Source organism: Simochromis diagramma, unplaced genomic scaffold, assembly GCF_900408965.1.
Source record: "Simochromis diagramma unplaced genomic scaffold, fSimDia1.1 OVJJ01000061.1, whole genome shotgun sequence".
Lineage (NCBI taxonomy): Eukaryota > Metazoa > Chordata > Actinopteri > Cichliformes > Cichlidae > Simochromis > Simochromis diagramma.
This window is the reverse complement of record NW_024386945.1, coordinates 3312307-3340170: the sequence shown is the minus strand read 5'-3', so window position 1 is coordinate 3340170 and position 27864 is coordinate 3312307. Positions and strand designations below refer to the sequence as shown.

At 39.2% G+C, this 27864-nt stretch overlaps 2 protein-coding genes across 3 annotated transcripts; both read right to left on the bottom strand.

Moving 5' to 3' along the window:
• Nucleotides 1–1056: 1056 nt before the first annotated feature.
• Nucleotides 1057–18993, bottom strand: dgkaa (diacylglycerol kinase, alpha a). 2 transcript variants are annotated; one of them, XM_040037985.1, is made up of 25 exons: nucleotides 18631–18993; nucleotides 16953–16992; nucleotides 11936–12039; nucleotides 11521–11597; nucleotides 10194–10323; nucleotides 9937–10011; nucleotides 9807–9856; nucleotides 9643–9717; nucleotides 9231–9347; nucleotides 7556–7673; nucleotides 7296–7384; nucleotides 7062–7181; nucleotides 6751–6849; nucleotides 6424–6510; nucleotides 6211–6284; nucleotides 6042–6116; nucleotides 5826–5911; nucleotides 5647–5736; nucleotides 5314–5474; nucleotides 5158–5222; nucleotides 4683–4773; nucleotides 4370–4556; nucleotides 2302–2419; nucleotides 2065–2125; nucleotides 1057–1966 (listed from the first exon to the last, which is right to left on the bottom strand). In XM_040037985.1, exons 3-25 carry the CDS (start codon nucleotides 12009–12011, stop codon nucleotides 1892–1894), a joined length of 2196 nt encoding a protein of 731 aa, XP_039893919.1. In that variant the 5' UTR covers nucleotides 12012–12039; nucleotides 16953–16992; nucleotides 18631–18993; the 3' UTR covers nucleotides 1057–1891. The 2 variants fall into 2 exon arrangements, with proteins under 2 accessions (XP_039893919.1, XP_039893918.1); XM_040037984.1 differs by lacking the exon at nucleotides 16953–16992.
• Nucleotides 18994–20440: 1447 nt separating this feature from the next.
• rnf41 (ring finger protein 41) lies at nucleotides 20441–25306 on the bottom strand. Its single transcript, XM_040037993.1, has 7 exons — nucleotides 25165–25306; nucleotides 24279–24361; nucleotides 23058–23167; nucleotides 22691–22962; nucleotides 22447–22582; nucleotides 22021–22124; nucleotides 20441–21930 (listed from the first exon to the last, which is right to left on the bottom strand). Exons 3-7 carry the CDS (start codon nucleotides 23145–23147, stop codon nucleotides 21576–21578), a joined length of 957 nt encoding a protein of 318 aa, XP_039893927.1. The 5' UTR covers nucleotides 23148–23167; nucleotides 24279–24361; nucleotides 25165–25306; the 3' UTR covers nucleotides 20441–21575.
• Between the last annotated feature and the right edge of the window lie 2558 nt (nucleotides 25307–27864).

Here is a 27864-nt window from a genome sequence, read left to right as displayed (position 1 = left end):
CGTTAGTTTCTTAGCTGAAAGAAAGAAAGTCGAAAGAAAATCAACCAGTAGGTAAAAATGTAATCCAAAAATTCCAGAGAAGAAGACGGAGTTTCCGCTAATTTGCTTTTTATATGGTTGCAGACTAAATATTTTCACTACAGGGACAACTGATAGGACAAAACGATACTTCTGATTTTTTAACAGACCGAAAATAGAATATCAGACAAAATTATCAGCTGAAATACCTCAGCTTCTCATACTAATTGGTAGCAGTTTGAATGTTGGATCACCCACTTCAGCTTCCTTCTGTCTTTAGAAATCTTAATGAGTCTTTGCCAAAAGAGATTAAGCCTGCTGCAAATGAGTGCTGGATCTGAACCCAGGCAGCAGGACCATTAGGATAGATTTAAATCCTCTGATAAGGTGACGCAGGAAGGTTTTCATTTATGTTTATTACCAGTCCATGCATTATGAATCAATCCAATATAATAAGTTGACTGATGATTTTCTATCCTTTTGTTAAAAGTTAAAAAAACGATTCTGCTTATTTTTCTTTAATAACATTGAAAAACTGCTTTGATTATTTGCTCATTCATCAATTGGGGTTATTTCAAATGAGGGAGAAGCTGCAAAAAAGCAAATGTGTCTTGCAGAAATAATCGTGTGTAAATTTCATTAGAAACCTGGGGTCTTACATAATGTTCTGTGTGGCCGACTGTTTGCATTACAGTTGTGTAAACCTTTGTGACCACCAGCCATTGACAGAGTTTCCACAAGTGTGTCATCGTGTTGTTAGTGCTCACACTGCTGTGACAGCAACATTTGTTGCTTTCAAACCAACCTTTAGTTGCAAATTTAGTGTTTTTATTACTTGTTAAAATTCAGCAGGGGGAAATCTGAACAGATTATTGATCCGTGACACTAAACAGATTAATCTCTAAGATAAAGAAAAAAGTCAAAAGTCTTTCCCAGAGAGAGACTTTGATGAGAGCATGACCCAGGACTAAAAAAGTTAGCAATGCCCCCTTGTGGTATGTAAAAATTATCGAATTGTAAGAAGTACAAAACAAAAACTGAAGTCCAGGTGATTTATTAAAATCTTTACACAGTCACTTATTACATCAACATCCTCCTGATATACTGGAATGATATGATTTATAAAGCATTTAAATAAAAATAAACATGTTTAAACATATCTTAACCAATAAGTTCGAATTGAACTCATCACAAATTACAAATTAAAATCAACATATCTCAGCTTTATGCCCTCACACTCATACTGATGCACACAAACACACACACGGGAACAGCAGGCAGTGAATCAACATGCAGCCTCTTTGCTATTCCCAAAAACACTTTCAAGTATCTTCAACATCACTGAAATATAGCTTTGTCTTTTCTTCTGTCTTGGTTCCAAATTCACACAAACATATTTCTGACTTTCTTTAAAACAACAACGAAACAGCAATACTACATGGTCTATGCTCAAAGTGCATGCCTGTATGTTCGTCTACCTAAGCCATAATGAAGAGAACAGCTAATAAAGGCACATGGAGCTGAATACTCTACTCTTCGCATGATATTCAGCTTGCTTTAAGTTTCTACAGAGCAGCACTTCCACTTAGCACTCACACAGCAAGTGTTGAGTATTGATAGAAAACACTGAGAAAATTTGGTCAGAGTCATTTTTGCCACAATGCAAACTTATCGTACCATAACATTTGTATTTGTATCATGCCATGCTTAGTTTATGTGTTACAGTAATGCAGAACTTTTGAAATAGTTATCCTAACTTTGACTGTCACAATGCAGTTTTTCTACAACATACACATCCAAACTGATTTTATGTTACAAAGAAAAAGAGTCAGTTGTCTATTTACAGCAAACACTTGCATGTCGTCAGTCTGTTTCATTTGAAAAAGCCAGATGGTTTGGCTGGAGGACCCATCAACATACAGGCTTGATTCTTGTGTGTGATTTGAATCTGTAAATTTAAAAAAAATATATAAAATCAGGCATTTCAGGCATGTGACTTCATTACATTAAGCAGCCACTGTGTTTCTGTGCCTGTGCAGTGTTTACCGTGCAGGGAGGTTGCATCCACGGTTCTCCATCTATTTGCATTGGTAATGCTTTCTTTGTCCTACGTGTAGAGAGGGATAAACAGAATGCATCAGGATGGTCATGTGTCATTAAAATGTAAATGTATCTTCTTATGTAAATTAACTAACGATGATCCCTAACTATGACCCACTGTTGAAGCTGAGAGCCCAGCCTTGTCATGTCTGAACATGTCCATGTGCCTTTTTCCCCCCTCACCTGATGGTGATCTGAGACGTTTTCGCGAGCCGCACCGCGCTCTTGAGTCCAGTGTAAATCTGGCCCATCTCCATCGCTCCTTCAAGGCCGACCACCTCTAATCGCCGATCACTGAGGTCTGACAAGAAAGCAGAGGCTAATCAGTCCAGAGAAGGAAGACAAGATTGGGCCTGAGGCAGATGCCACTTCTCATATTTAATGTGCATCAGAGTGGAGATCGATAACAGCAGTGGTTTGAAGCACACCAATGCATATCAATAATCATACATAATGTATAATCATCATGCACCTGCAAACAACTGCAGTTTACGTGCACTTGTTTCTCTGTGCATACAGTGGCAGGATGGTTGGACTCAGGTCTTGGCTGACAGCATAGAGATGAATGGTTAGGAGGAAACGGATTTGAGAAGCAAACCATAAATAACCACCAGTGCAGAGAACCTCAAGAAAAAGAAAAAAAAAACAACGTTTTTGCAGAAGCTGGTTTCTGCTTCTTAAGATTTCAGCTGAGATGTCAACAGCTTTCAGCCTGTATGCGTCATCGTTTCTGAGAAGTTGGCTAATGTTAGCATGGTGTCATTCAAGCACTGAAGAGGCACGTGGAAACTTAGCATCCCTTCTGTGAGAAATTGGGCCTACTTCAAATGAATGCTGAAATCTTCTGATAAGATGATGGAGGGACATTACAGTACAATCAAAAGAAGATAACACATAAACATTTTTTTTTTGCAGATAAGAATACAGATGCATTGAAATTTTGGCTTGCTATTCTGGTGGCTCGGTATCATAAAGTTCAATAACCAGATTACACAAATAGCACCAGGTACTTGTTTGTATGTATGCACTAAAACCATGCATTTAAGTGTTAATATTTTGGCAAGTCAAAAAAAAGTTAAACACTTAAATGGACTATCGCTTTCAAAGAGAGAAGAGGGGCTGCTACAAATAAATAGGATAAATAGGGATTATCTTTAACTGTGAATTATGTAGTAAATATGTTTGTAGTAGAATCCAAGAATAAATATATGGAGATGGACAGAAGTACAGTATAGTACAGCATAGATGACCTTAAAGGGGTCAAAATCACGTACACAGGGTTATGCTGCCCTCAAGTGGCTGGAAAAATCAGTAACTCCACATTCAAAGTTAGACCAAACATCATCATATGGGTTCCAGTTTCATTGGACTGTTATTATAATTTGTGTAATTTAGAAACAGAGGAAGTTTGGTTGGAATAAATCGATTTTTTTTTTTTTATTACACCCTCTAGTACTGTTGCTAGAGCACTAACTAGACTAGAGCACTAACCCCCTGTCTTTTGGAGAAAATTTGGAAATTAAAATGCAAATGACTACCGTGTATTTTGGGATTGTCTGGTTATTTAAAACTATCAAAGAGAGAGATATGGTGCCCGCAACACATTCTTAATGGTGAAATTCCTCTAGCAAGTAAGTTTATATACTCTGGATATATACCAACAGAATGGATGAAGAGAGATAAGTACTTAATGAACACACTGCTGGTGGCTCGTAAAAAGACTCATAAAGGAGTTGGTGACAGGTTAAACTTTGTGAAAAGTCTAATGTGTCTATGGTGAGTCGATGAGTCAGTGAACCTTACTTCTGTCCAATGACGCTGATGCTGACGTGAGTTTGAGGATAAGCTGAACTTTTCTATCAGTAAATGCTGCTGATAACATTCACATAGTGAATAAACTTCCATATGTTGAAGGAAGGAATTTAACAAAGGGAAAATGTAAAGCAAACATAATGTTAGCTTATATCCGTCTGACGTTGTTTAGTTTTCGATGTTGCTGGTTGTCAGTTGTTGCATGTCTAATTTGCTGACAAGAAATCGTTACAATATCAGAAATAAATAAACATATTATTGCACGTTTCTGTGTATTAGAGCCGTGACTTCAGGTCAGTTGATGAGGCTTGTGGTGAGGATGAATTTAGGTAAACTTTATACTTGCTGCTAATTATAATTTAATTAATTTCATTGTGTTCTCTCAGGACCACTGCTGTTAGATCAGACATCTGAATAATACAGGTCAACTGCAAAATACCTTGGGAAGTCACTTTCAGGATTTCTGGATTGACGATCACCTCCGGCTCTTCCTGCGCCGTCAGTCCCTTAGTGTCCACTTTTTTGGTCTCACCCCACAGGTTGGACCCACCATGCATGCTAGGAATGTTCAGGATAGCAACACCCTCAAGAGACACAGCACTGAGATCCAGGGGAGTACCGCAACACTGGAGACGGTACAGCACACCGCAGCGTTAGAGTGAAATATCAGTGCGCTGTCTCTGATTGCTGTTTTGTATCGAGGCTACTTATTTCAAAGTAGCAAACTGCAAACTTGTGTGCTGTGCTCTCACCTCGATTGTTAAGTTTTCGCTCAGTTTTTTGCAGGAAGCAGAGATGGTTTCTGAAGTGGCAAATTCAAAATACCACAGCTTGTTCTTCATTCTGCCGTTAGAAAAAGCGTCTCCTTTAGGTTTACGTGATACTTCACTTTCACAGAACATTTTCTCCTTTTAGTGCACGCAGCGCTTTAGAAAGAGTAGGAGTCAAGCAGCAACACTTGCTGCCACAGACATCTGCTGTCACCTCGAGCATTCGTGCCTTTTACTGCTTTAAAAAAAGCAGTAATTGCAAAGGCAAACAGGAAATATAGAAGTCATGTTGCGAAGAGAAAATTTGCTGTCTTTTAGCTCTGTTGTGTTTTTAAACTGTGCATCTGTTAAGCTATGAAACACTGTTGTATTGCTATAAGCAGGAATGCATTCGCTTTGTTTACTGTTCCTGACAATGTGCCCTAGAGACACATAATATTCAAACAAATATGCAAACCTGCTGTTGAATTTCTGAGGATGTTTTTCCCTCATTGTGTGAAACCGGTGGGCAATGGAGGCATCCTGCAAACACAAAACAATATAGCAATTATACGACCTACTAAACCGAAAATAAAACACTTCCTCTTGCATTACACATTTATGAGAAACTCACAACTCCAATAGAGAAGTAGTTGTTGATTATTTCATATGGCACTGGGTCACCCTCCTCTTGATTCTCATCAGTGATAACCTGCACGCTCCAGCGATCCATCAGCACCTGGGAGCTCCCCTCAATGTCTTTAAGAATACGGTTCAGATCTTCACCATCATACCCTTAAAGATGAAGACAAGAGAACTGTAATTTTGAGAACTTGCTGAAGCCCATTTAATTAGTGCAAACACTGTCTGAAAGCACACATAGACAGTGGCGCCATAACGTGAAAATAGTGACGTGCAAGTATTATCTTATTTACATAAGGGAACACTTCATCTCTTCGTTTCTCACCTCCTCCCCAGCGAAGGCATCGAGCAAGGTCATTTCCTGTGCCAAGAGGAAGTACAGCAACAGGTGGCCGCACCAGCAGATTGCCTTTGTCTGAATACAGAAAAAAAGGGAAGGAAATACAAAGCGTGTAACAATCAATTTCACATGTGATGTTGTGAAGTTTATGCCAACAATCTCACCTATTGCATCGAGAATCCACCCAACTGTGCCGTCTCCACCGCACACCAAGATCCTGTACTCCTTAAGATTTCTGAAGAAACTCAAACTGAAAGAAATTTGAAAGATATTTTGGGGGGAAGTTATGGAGGTTTAAGTAAGTACTCAGGATAATGTGGTAAGAAATAATCTAATATTAAAATCAATTTGAACAAAAACTCTTGTATCACTTTACTTACCCTGGTCCAGGGCCACCATTTGAAAGGTTGTATACTTGTCGTGGATTCAGTAAAAACTGAAATTTGCGCAGCACTCTGAAATAAAGAAAACATAAAGAAAACCAAGTTGCACAATGTTCATGGATTTGAAATCTCTTTTTTCCAGTAAAATATTCTTTTCCGAGCTCACCTTTCTCCCTGCTTACCACCACTTTTAGGGTTGACGAACACTAGAAGAGGATGGGCGTTCAGCACAGGGCAGATCTGATGATTAATAAACAAATGTTACAGGTATTATACTAAAGGAATATAAAAAGCAAACCCCACACTAATAGCATGGTGTACATTTTCGAGCTCTTGTTATTCAGCTTTAATGAAAAGCTTTTGCTTGCATGAATAATACCTGAAGCACTTGTCCGTCAGGAGTGGTATTGAGCTCGCTGTCATCTCCTGACCCAGAGCAGCCATTTTTTACATTATTTGGTCTCTCCTTTAGGGAGAACAATAAAGACAGAGAGTAAATAAATCATTAAAAATATCATAGTGTTTCTTGGATAAAAAATATCTACACTGTGTACCTAACAAAATGCCACACAGGTGAGAATGATTTACCAATGAAAAAAACAGCCTCTGGCTGATGTTATGTTTTGCGTTGGTGTGAGAGAGGCACTGTTTGCGTACTCTCTGAGCTGTGCATTTGCTTGAGATGTGCCTGAGGATAGTTGTGTACCTTTATAACAGGATATATGGCCCATGGAGGAAGAATATGGTCTCTGAGCAGCCCACACGTACACAGTGTTGACTCTTGGTCCACACATTGATCATGACGCTGTAGAATACAAATAAAATTACTCAGAAATACAGTGCAGATTTAGAGCATACAATAAAAAAAACTGTATAGAAAGGAGGCTTCCTGGATTCAATAGATACAAATGCGCACAACAATTCCAGAATGCAACTAAATCAAATCTCCTCCTTGATTAGAAAATAATTTACTCAAATTTATTCCTCAGTGAGTCATGCACTGATATGTTTGCTCACCATCGTGTGGCACCACACACAGTGTTTGCCTGTTAGGCCTTGTAAGCTCTTGATCTTCTTCTGGCATTTGTCACACTTCCTAGAGTCACAGTTCCCACTCACCCAGTCGTGTGTTGAAACCTGAAAAGTGAGATGGATTTTAAATTGTCCATGTAAGAGCACTCAGACATAGCATGAAATCAAATTTAGACCGTGCATGCGACTGTAAAGGTTGTCATGGAGACATCAGCATACCCCTATTTCTTTCTTTGACTTCACGTATGTCCTGGCGCAAGGGGCCGGGTTCTTGTTTGCACAGCGACCGTGGACTGTGTATTTGCAGGCTGCACAAAACGACACACAAACCAGCTGTCACATAATTTCTAAATACATATAAATTACTGTGGTAAATGTCAAGGAGGCAGATGAGCATTGATTAATCCCCAAAAAAAATGTATGCAATTTTCAAATTAGACACTTCCTTGCGCCCTCTTCTGGTTAGTTCTTGTACTCACAGGTGCAACACAGTCCCTGCTTCCTCAAACCCAGCAGCATGCTGTGACACACGTTGCAGTAAACAGGCTTGTTAAAATTTTTCATCCTCCACAGGTGTTGCCCATCTTTCTGGGTCATCTATTTGTTGAAACAACAGTCAATGAAGAAGTCAGTGCAAGAAAGGGAAGAATAAAACAGTTTATGATCTTTTATTTTGTGAATATGATTTTTGAACAGAAAAATATATGTTTGCAAGAACAGAAGCTGTTCTCTCTTCCAATTCTTAGATATTAGTTCCACAACAAGGCATGATTTTCATCTTTTGCACCCATTCATTATTAAACTTAATGAGATGGCTCATTATGTAGAATGGCGGTGACTCTACGTATCATCACACAACGCACAACTTCATGGACATTCAAATCAAAACTATCTATAATCTCGTTTAACAGAAGATTATAAAATTGTTTCAATCTGTTTACTGAGTGGTCAGCGTTCTTATCCAGATTAGATACTGAAACATTTTTTTTTAATGACAGGATGTATCACCCTTTCACTTGCTGCAAGAGGATCAGTAGACAGAATTGCGAATCAGCATACAGGAACTGTGAGGGGGCTGAATTCATGCACCCTAGGCTTCAAATGTCCACTGGTGGCTAGAAATAGCTGGAGGGGAAGTCCCTGGCATTGTTGCAGAGGCCAAACCCGGTGACACAATCTAGTTTGTGGGTTTAGGTCGCTGCAGCTAACTGTCAAACAGACTGTGCATAGCTCTATATTGTTGGCAACACATTAAACACCGATAACACAAAGCGGATCTCATAAAACCCCTTTAAAGTATAGGGCCAATAATAAATGGATTCATTTTAAAGGGATGAAATGAAAAACTGAATTGTCAATGGAGAGTTCTGTCTAACTCCTGTGAATACTAGCCTCAGATTAACACAACCGGTCAATGCAAGCATGTGTAACTCCTTAAGTATTTATAATAAAATAAAAATATACCAGACTTATATACAAATTGTACAGATGGTGTTGGGAAACCGTTTTACTCTGTTTGGGATTAAAACATTTTAGGAAAAGGTCAGAGTGACACGTGAGAAAAGTCTCGCAAGAGAAATTCCATTAGACCCAAAGATGTTTCTGCTTGGTTTGTAGTCCCAAAATTAAAATTACAAAAATAACAAACAAATATGCTTAAGCTCTTTGGGTTTAAGTTTTTAAGTGCCGAAAAGCTGAGAGTCTAGCTCTGAGTGGAAGGGGAGGTGCAAGCATATGAAAATGTTTCTTTAATTACATGGATTGGCACATACCAACAAAGGGAAACCCTTTTTGTCATTTGTTTTCTTTTAATCTTAGGGTGCTTTCCTTTAATTATTTCCTTAGTTGTATATACACGGCCTTAGCGCTAAGCACTGCTATATCATTCAAGCATTCATATTGTGCAGAATAAACGGAAAACACAAAGGCATTCTGATGGTGCAGAGCATGGAAGGAATGAGATTACCACACCCTGTAACAGTGAGTTGGCAAAAAGGGCTTTAGGGAAAAGGAGGAGGAGGCGAAGGACAGAGGCGAGGCATGCGAGGCCAGGAATTTACAAGAGTAGTTACCACTTTGTGAGATATCTGCTATAAAAAAGAAATATATTTGAGCTTGGACTTTGGAGCCAACACATGCTCCTTTTAAAAGCACCTTTAGACCCAGCAAGACCAGCAAGGGAACGTTGTTCATGCCTCCTTGTACCCACTCATCCAGAGAAACTGTGCCGCTGCTGTCAGCATCAATTGCTGTCATCATGTCCTTCAGAACCTGATGAAATCACATTCAGTTGTTATTATCCAATCAGCACACACGTTTCTATTACTTAAAGGGCCATGTGGTTTCTGAAAGTAGTCGAGCTGGAATCTGTAAATTGTATATGCAGAGAAGCTTATCACTTTATGAACCTCTGGCAAATGAGTAACAAGAAGTGCCATATAGTGTGTACCCGACACTGTTATGGATGTCTTGTGCAAATAAATCTGTCTTCACATACATTTACTATACGTTACCTAAGTGCAGTGCATGCAGAACATTTGCATTACATTTATATTCTGGGACTTACCGGCTTGAGCTCTGACACATCCCAGTCGAGATATTCTGCAGCGTGCATCATCTGTGCAATAATCCGATCCACTTCCTGTTCAAAATGTAGCAGGCTTGTTTTAGTGTTGCGGCTGTTTTGAAGATGTTTTAAATATACTTTAAAAGATTTTCTCAACAACTTACAGAGCTGTCCAAAACTCCATTCCCATCTCTGTCATAAAGCCTGAAAGCAACTAAAGAAAGAATGGAAATGAAAGTGGAGCTGCTAGATGAGTCATTACTATTTTGGGCACAAAAGAAAACAAAAACTCACACTCCAGTTTGTCCCTGGGCTGGCCATCTTCAAGTAGAGAGAAGTAACATGAGACATCTTTAAGGAAGACTTCCTCTACAGGAGAGATTGAGGAGAGAGAGGAGGCTGTGAATTCTCTAGTTACCATATGTATACAAACAGTACGATGCAGGGATGTGGTGATAACTGCACGCATGCCAAATCGGCCATGAGGCGAAAAGGGTCGGCTGAAAAGGCGGTAAGCTGTTTGTATGCACGGTGCGTATGTATAATCTCACTGGTACTGTCTTCTTGGCCGGGTTCAGAGTTTTGAAAGGAGCGGAACAGTCTCTGGCAGAGATCCACAGGGAAGTCCTCCACTTCTAAATATGCCTTGAGAAACGCACGAAAGCCTTCTTCATTGATGCACTGGGGAAAAAACATGAATGGGAGAAGCATGTTCTGTTTACAGCGGTCTAGTGAAGCGCGAAATGAATGGGTTGAAGCTTATTTGTATATAATATGCTTGTTACTTCTGAAAATAAAAAAAGATAATACTATGAACAACTGTGTGAAAAACGTATATTTTACAAGTGTCGCTTTATCAGCTGTTCTAAGCTCAAATAGGGATTGGCAAGATCTCAGAAGCCTCAAAAGCTTCTCAAATAGATTTAATCAATAATTTAAAAATGTACCAAAACAAAGTGTCTACAGGGTGTCATGTGACAATGACATAAAACAAAAAAATATGCTCCTGCTTGAAGATTTCAGTCCATCTGTCTGGCATGGCATCTGTGTTTCTCACATGATATTATGCTGCAGGGCTAACAAGCTGTAGTCCCCTGATAATGGTGAACTACAAACCCATTTCTTGTTGCTTATGCATTTCCCTACTTTTTACCCTGCAGAGCTGCCCGAGTAATAAATAAGAGGAATGCAAGGCAGCCGGATCACACAAAGAAAAAAAAACAAGGGAGAGAGACTAACGGAGCTGCACCACCAAAACACAACAACATTTCCAACAAATCATTTAAATGTAGTCTTGTAGCCGTATTTGTATTTTGACAGCAATTAACTTGTAACTTTATGGACGCAACTGTGTTCTCTCCCATTATGAAAAACAACATTTCATTCTTCTAATTAAACTCAAAGTGGCAAATAAACTTTCACTGCTGTAATAAATACTTAAGAAATTATTGTATTTGCTGTCTTCACAAATTAGTAGTCAGCATCAGCCATTGATTTGAGCAGTCTTTTTTTTTGCTGTTCAATCACATCTGAGCTTACACTGCATGAGGGAAGCCAGCACACTGTTAAACAAGGCCTTGCTGCGTGGGCAAATCTAAGGAGGTAATTTACATTTGCAGTCTCGCTTGAATATGCTGACGATATTTCTCATGGACAGCTTAGTCAGCCTGATCGATACTGCAGGTTGAAATCTAATTCATCAGCGAAGGATAATTAATAACTGCCCAATACACGTAAATCTTATTCTCATTTTACAGCGAACAGCTACTCTCAGACCTATTATTCTGTTGAGCTATGAAGCTTTTAGATGGCATCTCTGTGAATTCGTTTTGGAGGGATGGATTTGACTGTGAACAGCAGGACACTCTGTCCCCTCACCTCGCCATGCCTGTGCTGGGCCAGACTGCCATCTGCATAGAATTTCCTCAGCACATCTTTCACCTTCAAGTTGTTGTCTGGAAGCAAAGACACGCAGGTCACACAGGGATACGCACGCATACTTCGTCCATTCGACTTTGTGTGCAAACGTTTTTAATCCACACTTCTAAATGTCATCTGTGTATATGATTAAACCATAAATATAGATTTATCTGGAGTACAACAATATATATATATATATATATATATGCATGCTCAATTTGCAGAAAAAGAGAATGTGGTAGACTGCTACCTCCTCTAGATATGAGAAACCATGAGCGAGTGTAAATGAGTGTGTGTGGGTGGAAGTGGAAGTGGAGGGGGGGGGTGTTAAGCGCTGAGAAAGCTGCCTGCCTGCCCGCCTGTCTGTACTCACATTCAATGTACTGTTGTAGCTGGATAAAGTCGACAGGGTTCAGTTCCTTCACCTCTGGGTTTGTGGGGGAGGACATGGTGCCTGCTTCTGCACAAACTGCCTGCCTGTGAACAAGCAGGCAGCGAGAGAAACAGTGAGATGTAGACGGAGAGAAAAGAGAAGGTGGGTGCACGCTAGCCTGCCTCTTTGTAAAACATAAAAGCGTGGCTGCAAGCAAAAGATAGCATCTCTCATCTCGCTCTGTAAAAATCCATGATTATAGACAGGGAGAATCGCTCTTAACATCCAAACTTTCTTTGAAGCAGAAGCAAGAGTACCCAGAACTGTGCACACATTAAAATGTCTTTAATCAGAAAACAACTACAACAGGGCGTTTTTAAATCAGAACGCAATATTGTCACTGTGCTCCAGGTGCATACGCCCACAGTTTTTCCTCAACATGATAACATTTTTCCTCGTATGATGCACTAAAATGCAACTTCACTGCCAAACACAGCCAACTTTAAGCACTTGTGCTTTTACGCTGTTTGTTTTAGATCTCACACCATCAGAGTATGCGACTAGCCAATGGAAACTGGGCCGAAAGGCTTTCAAAAATAATTTGAGGCTAAATTTTCCCATGATGCCTTGTGTCTAGGGATTTTTTGCACCCAAAGTCTTTTTCCATGTACTCACTGGCCCACATTAGTTTTGCAAAGTACCAGCTACAGGGAGTATTTTGGTTTCATTTAGGACAAGAAGATGCACTGGTGTGTTAAAATGCACAGATAAACAATAAAACCTTGTGGAGAGGTTGCAAAAACCAAACTGGCTCGTCAAGGGGCCTCCCCGTTAAACAAAAGGAAGAGACTTAAATGTCACAGAAGGCTGAAAGAGAGCGTGAAATTTGAATCTGACACAGAAAAAGAGCTTGTAAGTTCAATAAAAACTGGCCCGGCAAGTCGTTCAGAAGCAAGGAAGCATGAAGTGCGGATGAAGATTTGGTATGTTTCTTTTAACGACTCCACACGATGGGGGATGAATTCTATAATGACAGGAAAGCATACAGCTCATAACTAATTAAAGAAAGAGGAGAAACTGGTTAATGGAAGGGAGCAAAGTGACATCCTGACATCCTGTTTAATGTTGTTTTAGATGTGTGTGGATAAAAATGGTTCCTAAGGAAATGCACGGATAAAATCAATAGCAAATTTCTAGTATACCTAACATACTCGTGATCAATTTTCTACAATTAGGTGAGCCAGGAAATCTCTCCATCACGTCTGGCACCAAGAAATAGCACACGTGCTTTTCTGATTTACTATCCATTTCTTTAATGTTAAGGCAAAAAACGTGCCATTTTTCTCCCATCTAGAAATGAAATATTGAATTAATAATCAAACAGAACCCTTGCTGTATTAAATAAATGAGAGGATACGTAGGTACAGTGTTAAATATTGCTGTAAAACTGACAAGACTCAGGCTGTTCAAAGATTTTATGGCTCCTCTGAACTTGTCACGAATTCTTTCTTTTACACATTTTCTCATCTATTATTATCCTGTCATCCTTTTGCTAAATTTACTTGGCTTTTCTCAAAAGGATTACACCAGCACTGGTTCAACCCATGAATACTTCACATGACAGAATATTTTGTATTTGTCATTCTGTGCTATAAATCACAGCGAGCTACATTAGGTTTTGTCTGAATTATATTACCACGATGAGGCAATGCAGGGAAGACTTTTTATAAATCGATCCGTTCTTCTTCTGCATTCTTGTGCAGCGGTAATGGGTACTTAAAACCATTAAATACCGTTTATATAACACTCTCTAAGAGTACAAGTACACTATGCGAAAGTTTGAATCGTCTCCTAATTGATTTTATTACTGTTTAGAAATGGAAACTGGAATGCAAAATAAGACTTCGAAGGCAAACAACAACAAAATAGATTCAGGTTTGAAAAACTGAGAACACTAATCTGATTATGAACAAACTTTAAAGCACCCACTAGAAATGATGGTGATTTCATGCTTAAAAATGTGATCATTAATAAAATTATTACAAGAAAAATCATTTTTGTTTGTTTCTTATTAAAGACGAGTTTCATGCACACGCTGCAAATCCAGTCTCGTGAATAACAGAATAAAAGAAATTCATGGTGGTGTTCCGTCCGGGCTGACGAACTGTAAATGTGCCGTTCACACAGCTGTCTACAGGTGTTTTCACACATCTATGTGCAGTCTGTTTAGGCATTAGTGAAGGCTGCCTGCACCAAACAGGAAAATCAGAGTACTTAAAGAATATCCTGAGAAAATGAAATGAAATAATCTGAAATAACACCCACTCCCTTTGAATCCTTTTGCTCTCTCTTTGGGCTCCGAAAGGTTCAGGCTGTCCTCACTTAATTCCCTCAAAAGGTCAGAGCCGTTGCCTAGCACTTTGTTTATGCAGCCGATCAGGTGGGCCAGGTTTTTATCGACAGCAAAGTGACACATGAAGGAATCATGAGAAGCCATCTGCTACTGATCACCAGATTACAGCCTGAACCTCTTTATTCTATAAATGTTCTCCTGTCTCCATCTCTTTAAAAACTGCCCCAGAAATAAACTAAAAACAAGCTTACGAGTGAGTTTTTATTTGCAGAAAAAAAGACACCTCATTTTCGATACGTTCTAGGTGTTTTTTTGTTCATGATGTCACGAACAGCGTCGTGCCTATTTTCTCTCCTTCCCAGAGCATCATGGTCATCATCATCACCATCATCATCATTATTGTCTGGTTCCACTAGATCTTGAGCCTATCTGAGTAATCTGATTCCACACTTCCTGATTAGATAATGATTTGCATGCACGATGCAGAGTGGGAAATCGGGACCAGTCAGGACAGGAAGAAGCATTCTATGTTCTCAGAGGACGGATGAAGAGTGTAATGCACACGAGCCAGTTGTTTACACTCAAAAGCATGGGATGGATTTCTTTGAAAAATTATGGCCTTGACTAAATGAGCTTACTAAAGTGGGCATACATATTTCAGGAGGTTTCACGAATGCCTGAAGCTCGGTAAGACCGAATACAGACCATGTGACTAAGTCAGGTCAATAAGGTCCCACTAATAACATTAAATGGCAGATACCTTATGAAGGAACTGTTTGTGTTCCTTTATATAAAGTTTATGTGGTAGAGTCTTGGCTATGTAAATTCATATTTGGCCTAAAAAGAGTACAATTCTTCTACGTGATTTACTTTGATTTGCTCGACAGACAGACAGTTTGAGGTATAACTGTTTAAACGAAATGTTGCTCCATATAATCATTACAGAATAAATGATGCAACATATTCTGAGCAGCCGTGCACAGAAGCTACTGGCGCAGTAGTGGTTCTTCAAATAGCACTGAAGAACAATTTAAACGTTAAAGTGGTTAGCAACGACTCGTGACAGAAACATCGACTTCCCAAATAAACTTCTGAAAAAAACCACCTGTCTCGGGCCTGACAGCGGCTTTAACTTCTGACCACTTGCTCAAAAGAAAAAACACCAAAGCAACTGCTTTCACCACACGGAAAAAAAAACCCCAACAACAACAACAAAAAAAACTACAAAAATAAAACTGGAGGATTAAAGCGACAGTTCCATTTACATTTTCCTTAACATATGGCAAGGGTTTAATTATGAGCTCTTAAAGTCTTCATTTAAAACTGTCAACGACCCTAAAACCACCATGTTTACAACAGGCACTTGAAGGTATACTTGGGGATGACCTTTTTCCACGCAGGCTAATGTTTGTGCAAGCTGTCATAACGCCTACGCCTTGTGTCAAGGAAATCTGCTGTTTTGCAACACTTGCAGGGTGTAAGTCACTGACTCCGTCATTCTGCGGTTGGAAAACACTGCGTAGGTTCTTTGAAGAGAGAGAAGTCAACATACAATGTTGGCCATTTGTTTTTCTCTCGAATCTACAACGAGTCTGCTCATTGAACCGTGTGCCGAATGCATCGGGTTAACACAAGTGGAAGGACAGACATGTTTGGTTGCTATGGAAAGTGTTTCCCTACATCAGCTGCTCTCTGTCAAAGTGCTGCCATGGGTGACTAACAGGTAGGAGGATCCAGAGGCAGAAAGGGGGGGTATCCATTAGGGGGAAGGGGAGCCCAGTCATAACTGTGAGTCTTCCCCCTTCATCCTCCCACACCACAGGTCTTGGTTGGCCTTCAAAACTAGAGGACACGCTCCAAATTGCGTTCTACATGCAGATGCTACTGTGACTCATTGCATGAAGAGGGAAACACTCCCCTAACTATAAATGGACTGTTTGCTTAAGGGGTCAGTTTGCAGGTTAAGCCTGAAGTTACAAACCACTAACTGGTGGTGGTGGAAAAATGGTACTTCTGCACATTTATGTAGTGCTTCTACTTCTGTTTTGTTTTGTTTTTTGGGTTGGTTTTTTTTTTTGGGAGGGGGGGGGGGGTCATCTTCAGTAAAACTTCATTATAACTTTCATCGATGAGGATAGATAGATAGATAGATAGATAGATAGATAGATAGATAGATAGATAGATAGATAGAGCACACAAAGCTGGGCCAAAACGATTCCACAGTCAGAATTGAGCATGCTCTGTTAAACAGGGCTTTCCCTTGTCTACCACTGTTTGGTGATATTTGAAGAATGCAAACTGCAGGAGGAATACTGGATAATGTGAACATAATAAACATGGCTTGTAAATCAAGACAAAAAAAGACTGAACAAAAAAAACAACAAAAGCTATTCACTACAGCATGAATCACACATTTCTTGGAAATGTAGGCAGGGCTTTACATGCTCACAAGCTTCAAAGTAAAAGCAGCCCATCACTCTGAGTTCAGACTTGAATGTGACTTATATAAGAGCTGTGTGTGCGTGTTTGTGTGTGTGGAGGCAGCCCCGTAGAACACCATACTGCCTTCAGAAAAAAAAACCCTCAAACCTGCCCAGACTAGTGAGAGTGCATGCTGTCATATAAGGGCCACATTGCTTTTATGGTGTGACTGTTTGCACTTATCAGGGAGTCTCGTCTGGTTCACCCACAGATCTCTCCACAACTAAAAATGAAACAAATGTTACATTTCTTTTAAAATGATCTCAAGTGCTGTTCAGCAGTATTTTCCACTATCATACCAGTAATTTAGTCTTTTCCATCCGAAAGAGCTATAATATACAGATTCGGGATTTCCTGCATTGAACATTTTTAAATGGTTCAGTCAGAGCCAGAAAAACCGGTTTTGTTGATTGAGGCTTTATTAATTCTTGCATAATACATATTTTTATTTCAAAATGGTCAGCACTAATGTGGAAATAACTGGACTTCTGTCAAATAAGATACCTAATCTTTGCTTTTAACTTATGTGATCTGATCATGCTTACTTGTGTAGTTACCGCCAACTAAAGACCAATTATGAACTGGGAAAAAACCTGTACTTTGAGGAATTTTCTTCACTGGAAAGGATCAGCGTTACAAGTCGCAGCATGCTACCATAGTGTGTTACTGAAAATTACTGATGTAGGACACTTCATGCCATATTCACAGGTAGTAGCTCATTAATTTTAGGCTGGTTTGCTAATATAATAAAGGAAGGGAAGCTCATCCTTTCTCATATCCTGCAAAACTATAGCTGGAACATTAAAAATGTGCAAGTTAAACCGAAAGTCACAGAATGGGCTGAATTCTACTTAATTTACATCCTCTAGCCTGTGATGCAAACGTGAACAATGGCACAATTGACCTGACTACACTATTGATTGTCTGTTCCTAAAAACCCTCTTGCAGCCACAAACAAATGAGCACCTCGGAGCCTATTCAGCGTTAAAAATAACCTGCTCACAAGATGACAAAGGAAAAACTGCTCTGTAAATTAAATCACTTGGATGTAAAGCGCTTGCAAAACTGGAGCGTTTTGGACAAAAAGAGTGGTGATGAGGGACACAAACCTGATATCTAGACTGTCCTGTATGCTTTCTTTTTCCACTTAACATGGGGACTCGTGTTTTGCAGACATATGCCAGTGAAAGGAGAGGTTTGAGTAAACAATGCAATAGTGCTATTCACCAACGTGCCCCATCACCTACTTCACACCAGGAAGGATTTTGCCTTCCCAGTAGTGACGAAAACTCATACAAAAGCCCTTATGGGGTGTACTTATTGTTTTTTCCCACTGGTGTAGCACCATACCCTGCAACACCTGTAATCTCAGATGGGGGTTACTCAGATAAAGTCCTATCAGGCAGTGTAATCACCCAATAACCTGTTTGTCGAGTATGCTGCTGACATGCTTGGACAAACAGAAAACAGTAAGTGTTTTACATGAAGTATCTTCAGGTGTTTAGCAGCCTACATGCTTACCATTTCCTACTCTGACACATGAAATAGGCTGACAAAGGTACCAAACTTATTGGCAAAGGGAACTGAAATTATGCATGTTTGTGGGGATTTTTAAAAGGCTGATCTGCTGAGTGAATTACTCTGTTATTAGCAGCAAAAAAGCACTAAGCTGAAATTAATCGATATCCTCATGAATCTGCTCGGATCTTTTCATTCAATTCTTAATAGCAGCGCAAAACCAAGACGAAATTTTACCCTCTCTTATTTGACTGGGGCTCATCTGCAGCCGAAAGACGCATAGAGGTTTGCTAAAACTTCGATCAATGCGAACGGTGCAAGGTTTTGTTTTTTTGTCATTTACCTTTCCGCCGCCAGTGTGTTGGTTGCCTTTACACAGTCCGTCTCGACGCTGTGCAGAAGAAAAAATCAAAACGAAAATCCTGCTCTCAGACGCGAAGCAAAGTGGTCGTTAACTTTAAACGGAGGCGGCGAGGTCTGCCGAGTGGAAGCGGTGAACTACTGCGCAGAGCAGAGACTGAGGATCCCTCCGGCGAAGCACCGCCTCAGCTGATCTGCGCCCTCCTTTGCTAGCCAATACACACCCGTCATTCCGGTCCCGTGCGTCCATCTGCAAAGTTAGAAAGTAATGCTTCGTTTAAATTATGCAGCTGTAAAAGCGCAGTTATCACTCTGCATCCTTCAGGAAGTATACGCTAAAAGCTGCACCGTAATGCTTTCAACAGTTTTATCATTTGCAGCGCTGTTGTTGTTTTTGGTGTTGCTGTCCATCGTGAGCCTTTTTAAAGTGATGAAGCTGACGTCACATGTTAAGGCGCAGAACAAAAAAGCCACCGTGGTTACAATAAAACAATATCACCATCTAACCCCTTCAAATTGCTTGTAACAACAATTACAAAAAAATAAATAAATAAATACTAAACTTATGGCTACTTAGGCTACAGACCTCGAGCCACCTTGGTGTTGATAGGATTTGTTTATAGCTTAGTGACCAATAACGATAAATATTAATTGTATTTACGTGGTTATAAGCCTTATAGAGGCTACGCTGCTATCTGAGGTATGCTTTTAATCAAATAGTGAGTAAACAGTGAAATACTGTAAATACTGCGGCTATGAACTCATATCTTTAACAAACAGTGCGTATTGATATCGAACGTGAGCAAAATCCGGGACTATACTATTGCTGACGAGTTTTACGTTAACTTCACCTAATTAGAAACGAGTATTTTGTTATTAAATAATAAAAGTTTTTTTGTTTTTTGTTCCTTTTTACTTCATTACATTTGTTCACCACTAACAACGGATACGTTACAGATAAAATGAAAAATTGAACTTACCATGCAAGATGTCTGTTATGGGTGAACGCCGTACAGCTTCTGGTGTTATCGCACATGTGAATGAGTTGCTCACGCAGTAGCCCATTAATATAACAGAGAAATTCAAACAGTTGCACTGCCTGTTTATTTCCTAACAAACACATATATAGCTGCAGTATAATGCAGCCACACTTTAAATTTTCTTAAATGAGGTGAATGCTTCCTCTGCGTCTCCATTAAACCAAGTTCTGTTTATTTAAATTATGCTTCTTGTGGAAAGGCTTAAGTACTTTATTATACATTTACACATATTCTGAGGTGTATTGTAATATTCTGGCCAGTGCGGTACTGCAGCATACCAGTCCTCAACCAACCACATGACATAATTATATGTGTGGACTTTAACAAGAACCACAATATTTGGTAAAGCACATGATTTCACATTCCACTGAGCACAATGGTGAGGGATTAAGCTGCACAATGAGGACGAGGCTGGCAGGAGAGGATAACAGACATGGAAAACATGTGGGTGTCTGGGTTAGAAAAGGAGAGTGAGTCAGGTCAGTGTAGTCAGACTTTTCCCCGTCTTTAGTTTTGTGGTTAAACTTTCCTCTTTTTTCGTAAACTGGGACAGCACCACCTCACACTCCATATCGTGACTTCTTACAGGCTGCAGCATTTTTCTCTGGACTTAAATCTTTATATAAAGCAGTCAGCTGAAGTGAATTATGAAGTGTACTTCCCAGCAGATCTCTGATGACATGTTGTGGTAAAATAAGGAACTGCATTTTTTCCTAATTAGGAAGCCAAATAAAAACTCAGGCTTTTCCAATGACAAAAATGCACCCAGATTTTACATTTTATTACCTTGTCTGTACAACATGGTACATAACAGACACATAACAAAAACAATAACAAGGAAAATAGTAAAGGGAATTATCCACTTGTGTGGGTTTCTATAACAACAGCTTTTTTTTGCTCGTCTTACTACAGCAATGAGTGACTAATGGCGAAGCATTTCTCCTCTTGAAAGCCTTAAAAGTGACTTTACAAATACTGGTACAATCTCCAAGCTGTGTCTGGTTTTAGTGGCATTTCAGCGACAATGTTAGCCAACTGTGAATAATGAAAAGATGTCCATGATGTAAATGTCTATATTTAAATCAGAAATGAGCCACAACACTTTTTCAAAGCTCATTACACATAGTCATATCCCAAACTTTAAAACTTTCACTAGACCCAACATACAGACTATATGTACAACTGAGGCAACAAACAGATAGAACACAAAATCAATTTCTTTCTGCAGTGAACTTCAAATGCACCGATAAAGGCAGAGCTCCAAATGTCACATGATAACATCTTCAAGCATAATTGTGTGAAAGGCAACACAATAAATAAAACAAATGGCACGGAAGGTCTGAACAATCTAAACTGAGAAGCACAATGTCTCTGGGAATATTCACAGGAAACTAAATACTAAAGCAAGCACGTCCCTGTAGACAGTAAGAGAAGCTGACTAAAGAGAACTGAGATTAACAAAAACAGAAAATCACAATCTAATTACAGTGAGGAGTATAACATTTATAATTCAATATAGTATTTCTATTTACAAGCATTTATACAACAGAGCACATTAAACTGGGGTTTGGGCTTATTACTCTATCAGGACATGGAGCAGAACAATCAGATCATATAATGCACTAAATATAAACCTTGTAAACATCACATCTCACCTTTTATCTTAGATATCAGTCAGTTTAAGTTTATATTTGCCAGGTTCAATAAGCATTTGTCCTTACTTTAAGGCATAGGTATCAAGCTTAGGAGTAAGCCTAAGAGTTTACTTTAAATAAGCCAGATTTATTCAAAAGGTTTCACTCCAAAGAGAGAAATCATACTCATCACAGCAAACCCCCAAAGCAAAACGTCCCTATTCGTCGCTGGATCAGTTCAGCTAGCTGCACAGTTATAAGATCTCCTCGACTCCGTGCGCAAAGATCATAACCAGGCCGGGTTCCAGGATCATATCCTCCCCCATATGCTGATTCTCACAGGCCATCACCACCACTGCCTGCTTGCCAGGGATACGCTTGGCAACGTAGTTCTCATAGTAGCGCCTGTTCATCTGCCGCGTCTCGAGAGTGGCCAGTCCCTGCGGCCAATTACGTTCGTGGGCGTTTTCGATCAGGTCGTTTACAATCGAGAGAGGACAGCCGCTGTCTATGAGGGATCGCTTGATGACTGCTTGGAGGACAGCATCAGGAGTGGAGATCATGCCACCCCAGCGTGTCACTCTAGCAGGCTGCATGGAGTTTACCCACCTGAAGATTTAAAAAAAAAAGAAAAAGAAAATTAGGAACTGAATTTATTTCAGATCAAATATTGGGAGAGGAAAGGAAAGCTTCACTTACTCAAGTATCTCATTGTACTCGATGCTCTCCTCAAGGTTTTGCAAGTTTGGGTTTGCACTGCGAATTGCTCTCATGTAGGCTTTTAGCAGCTGAATGTCTCGTTTCTGGAAATGAAAAGCAATACAGTGAATGAAAAACCTCTCAAAACTGCCTCAAGTACAAAATCTGTAACTGTCCATTTAAGAACCCCAAATAGATTCACATCCACACCCAAAAAAAAAAAGTGCATTAAGAATGAGGAGACCATTGTTATTGCACGTCCATCAAACACATAATAGGCATGCATCTGTGTCTTATACCACAAAGACATGGCACTCTAATTATTTCTGCCAAATATCATACAGACAGACAACTGTTAATATTTTATCAAGACTAGACTAAATATTTTGTCAAAAATATACTATTGTGTTGGCAAAATACTCTTACTTGTTCCCCCAGCTGGTGTTTATGTTCGGCTACAGTTTTTTCCAGCTCTGAAATTTTAGTTTGCTGCTGCTGGACAACGCTCCGCAAGTGTTTAATACAGTTATGATTGGGCAGCTCATCTTTGGGCATTTCAAGCCTGCAAGAGTGAGAAAAACAGAATATTAAGAAAGAAAATGAAATTTAATACTATAAAATACAAAGGAGGCTTGTAAGGCTTTGGATTTATTCTATGGAATCCACTTACCCACATCCCTCCTCACAGTTGACAGGCCTTTTGGGGTTGTGCTCACAGTCCTTGAGATGTGACTGCAGCTGGTCCAACCGCAGTGTGGCTGTGCAGCCAAAGCTCGCATTATCACAGCTGATCTGAAGTTTGGACAACATGTTGCGCATAATGCGGGGCACAGGACGGAGGTGAGCCAGCGTCACTACTGTGCGGTCAACAGGACAAATCTGCTGCTGGGCAAACCACTGCGTTATACAGGCATTGCAGAAAGCATGTTCACAGTGTGGAGCCTGAGGTGGAAAAATGCATATGCATATAAGACAAATGTAATGTCAGAAATACAGATAGAATTAAAAGGTGGGGGGTATTTTGATCAAAGACTTGCCTGCACTGGTTCTTCTAACACTCCACTACATATTGGACACAACAGGTCTTCATCCACCTCCCCTTGAAACCTCGTAACGTCGTACCCCATGGTACATTACCCACAACCTCCTGAACAACACACAAAAAGGTTTTTAGCCATATTAACTTCTTAGAGACACAACTGTAGACAGATGATACTAATCTGTACAAAGACTAAGTATTTTTAATTCTTATGCAACAGAGAGGCACTGACTAATCCTAAATTTATTTGGGTGCATGATAATGACCCCAAAGTGATTAAAAAAAACACTTTTAGTGACAAGAAAAACACCAGATGGTACTCAACTAGCCTTGAGGGGTGTACCACAAAGCGAGACTAATAGGTCAGCAGCGTATGTCAAGCTTAAAACTCAAGAGTTTTCAGTGTCACAAAGGTGGTCACCATGGTAACTCGTGTTAAACTCTTAACCTGGTCCAGAGCAGGTGTGTTCAGAGTTTTGGTTTACAATTGTGAGCAACTGCCACAATTTAATTGGTACTCTTAAAGACAGTATGATCCAAGTGTGCTACAGATTCTCTGCTGAAGGAAACCATTTTATATATAGCACCAGCTGAACAACACTAATAAAAATAAATGAAGCCATTACAGTGCATACTGTGGACCACATGTCATATAAATGTACATGTATTCAGTTGTCATAATTCGTAGTAGACTGCTGAAAATACAGCAGATTAGAAATTAATCAGTCAATTTGCTGTATATCAGTCACAGAGTATATTTAACCAATAAAAATTAATTTCGCTTTGATCTGTTGACAACGTCTAGCAGCAACAATTGCCATTTGAGGTTATATTTTTGTATGTTCTTCATAGATCTCTATCACACAATCTGGCAATTTTATGCTGAGAAGCAGTCATGTGCATCAAATTCCCTTTTTTTAATGCAAGTGTGAGAATCAATAAAAATCTTCATTATGTTTGAATAAAGTTTTAGGTTTGGTAAAGCCAGCTAATGCAAAAAACAAAACAAAAAACAAAACCCCTGGATATGTTGAACCTGCTTCATAATACAACTGTGCTCAATACCATCAGCTCAGTCTGAGTTTACATAAAGAATCAAAAGCAGTTCAGATTCAAAGAACAAGGGCAAGTTTACCAAGACATGTTGACAAATTACTTGCCAAGCAAAGCCAAATAATCTGCCTAAATCCTTCACATAGTTCAAATATTTTAAACCTACCTCACGCACAAAAGGCCTCAAATGTTTCCATTCAGGTCCTGATGTTTTGCTGATACGTCACATCTGGTAAAATGGCCTCCTTGCTAAAAGAGTTTAAAAAAAAGAAAAAGGAAAAATTATAATATTCATAGTGATTGTTAGATTCATTACAGTTCTTGCATGGGACAAAATCCAAGATCGACGCAATTTATCTGGAGATATATTAAAAAAAGACTGAGCTCAGTCGTTTTCAAATTTTCTTGCAATAATCTATATTCTTTACCTAACAGCATCCCACACCTGTTTTATCCTTATGAACATCGTTTTCTGCTTTAACCAAAAAATAAATGTTTTAAAGGAACAATGACTCAAGACATTGAGCACACAGCCCTGTATCGATGCCCTTGACCTAACGTTGTGTAAATTAAACCCTACTATCACCTACGGCACCTAATGAGAACATCCTGTCATTCCAGCTGACTGGCTGATGACCCAATTTGACTGAAAGCGGCACATGTAGGCGATTTACAGACCCCCATTTCTCCAGTTGCTCTCAACATGCCCTGCAAACATTAGCATCGCTAACGTTAGCTATATGGAAGATATTTCGTTGACAACGCTGTACTTTGCTCCAGTTATTTGGGGTTTATAATTAAAGCAACTGGGGTCAGCACACAAAAAGCACCGCAATGCTTGGATATAAGAACCCCTCTCTAGTCACGAATTACATGTAGCTATCGCTATTCCACTAACCATCCCTTTTAGCAAATACGGTACCGTTGGTTTTCCCTGGATATTAGCATCAAGCTAACCAGACAGAGCTCAGTCTAGGCGTATTACACAGAGAAATTTCCGCTTACAACTGCACACGCTAGAAGAAAATACCATAACTAACAGATATACTTACCTACGCGTGTATTAAACTAGTTCTTTATGACGAATTCTGTGTTTTTTTCAGACGTCCCAGTGTCGCTAGAAGCTTGATAGCCACGTCCTGTGCTACATCCTACACTTCAGCGTCGTTGAGACGCAAGCGAGCGGCGACGTCATGACGTACCGCTACAACGTTCGTTTGATTGGTCCTTTAACTTTTTTTCTCTCTATCCATCTTTCTATCTTCATTCATCTACAGACCACATTATAATACACGTTTTACTCAAATCTGACTAGAACTACCAGTTAATTTTTTCTGTGATTGTTTCATTTTTAAAGACAAATATGGCACAAATACATACAGTAATCTGAAACAGACTTGAGCCACCTCTCATTTCTTTATAATTTGCTTCCAGGAAGCAAAATCTTGTATTTTGATCTTCTTGTATTTTTAAAGTTGTCTTCAACAATACGTCTTTAGGTTTCCTGGATGATTTTTCAAAGATTTTCTTGGGACATTGGTTGCTTTTTTCATTCATTTTCAGTCCATCCCTATTACCCACCATATTCAGATAAAAACATTTTTGTCTGTTAAACTACTTACAGCATTGCCTGAACTCTATTAGACAAGCTTTGTGGTACTTGAATGAATCATTGAAGCATTAAAAATCAACATGTCATCGGATGAACTAGCGTTTAGTCTTTAGATAACACATTAGCAAAGACTTTGCTAATTTGTCTGATTTTAAATTGCATCTTTAGGTACTTTGTTATTAGCAGCCTGTTGGAAGACAAAAGACGTGGAAGGCCTAAAGAAAAAATGTGTCTGAATGTTATGTCTGTAACAAACAGGAAAACAGCCAGCAAAGACTTGACACAGGACCTGAGTAATGCATCATTAGAAATGGTCTCAGTGGAAGAGTGGCAGTCAAGAAGACATTCTTAAAATATGAAAACAGAAAATGCTGAGGTATGCCAAATGACTGACAATGACTTGCAACATGTGATTCAGTTTAGTTAAATTAAATTGTATTTACAGTTCATTAACAGTTGCCTTAAGGTGTTTTATATTGTAAGGTATACACTTGGCAATAATAAAGAGAAAACCCCAACAGTCACCCCACCTCCCTGTGACCAAGCAGCTGGTGATAGCAGGAAGGAAAAACTCCCTTTACCAGAAAAAAAAAAACCTCTTGCAGGACCAGTCCCAGTGAGGGGGATCCATCTGTGATGACCAGTTTAGTGTGAGGATGATGAATCCAGATTTTACGTTTTTGTCTCAATGTTTGGAGGTGGTCAGGAGAGAATTAAACAATGAATGGCTTCATTTATAACCATCAAAATGACCACAAAAAGCAAAGTAAGTTAAAGAATACCAGGACTAACAAACAAAAAAACATACACACACAATGGATCACGATCGGTCATGGACTGACCTTCCCAGAGCCTAGACATCAACAGTGTGGGGGTGACTTTGACAGGGAACAGAACACAAATTAGCCAACATCCAAAGAAGAACTTTGAATCTCTTTCAAGATGCCTATAGAACTATTCCTGAAGACTACTTAAAGACTAAAATGTGTCTAAGAGAGTTCAGGCATCCTTTAGGAATACCAAATATTGATTTTCAATCTTGTTGGAGTTGTGCAAACTGCCTAATATACCAAATTTCAAGATATGTCTGTGCATGTAACTGAATTGCTGAAACCATTTGCCATTTTCCTAGCAAAGCATAAAGAAACGGAGGGTTGCTCATTACTTTTCCACAGCACAGCCACACAAATATGACACGATTCTTTCTCAGCCGTGAAAGAACATGATGTTATATTTAGGACAGAAGGTAAACAGGAAGGGGGGGAAAAAAATAGGTAGAAATATCCAGACAGAAAATGCACTTTATGCAGAGTGGGTGGATCTGGTTTAGCAGAACAGGGCGCACACTGAAATGAATGACTCAGTCTATAACAGTGTGAGTGCATGCTCCTCCAACACTGACACTGTGTCATTGAACTGCACTGGTACTCTTATAAATCTATGTGAGGAAACTTAGAGCTAGTTACAGCAATATTCACATTACTTTTGCATGCAAGTCAGTCATTTTATTAGTTTCTTATGAAACTAGTGGTTCAATCTCGTATAAACTCCAGCAGATCAATATTTTAATGTCGCTTTTTACTGTATTTTGCACAAAAACAAACACTTTAAGAAGTATATTAATTCCTTATGAGTAACACACGAAGGTCAAAGTCCAATACACTCCCATCATACTACTATAAAATGCGAGCTAACAGTGGTGGTAAAAACAGTCAAGTTCTTTGCTTTGTCAGTTCCTCATTTGAGTTGAGAAACCTCAAGCAGATTCTCACATACACACACATTAAAAGGTTTAAAATGTCTTCTCAGCTATATATGTTTTTTTCTTGGGTTCCTAGTTTGAAAGACACTGCAGAAAACACAACACATGAAAAACATAAATAACTCCAGACTCAAGAAATATTTAGCAATAGCACTTTATTGAACACAAACAACCCTAAGCCACAATACTGAATGACAAGACCAATTGGCTGCAGCAAACATTTTATAAAATAGATTCAGGTTTAATGTCACTAAATTGTTTTTTTTTTTCCTTTTAACGTCAGAAAGACAGATGCAGGTTTTTCCAAAACAGTGAATGATCTTTTACATATTTAACATTTCTGTAACAAATTATCATTCACATGTTCACACAAAGGAA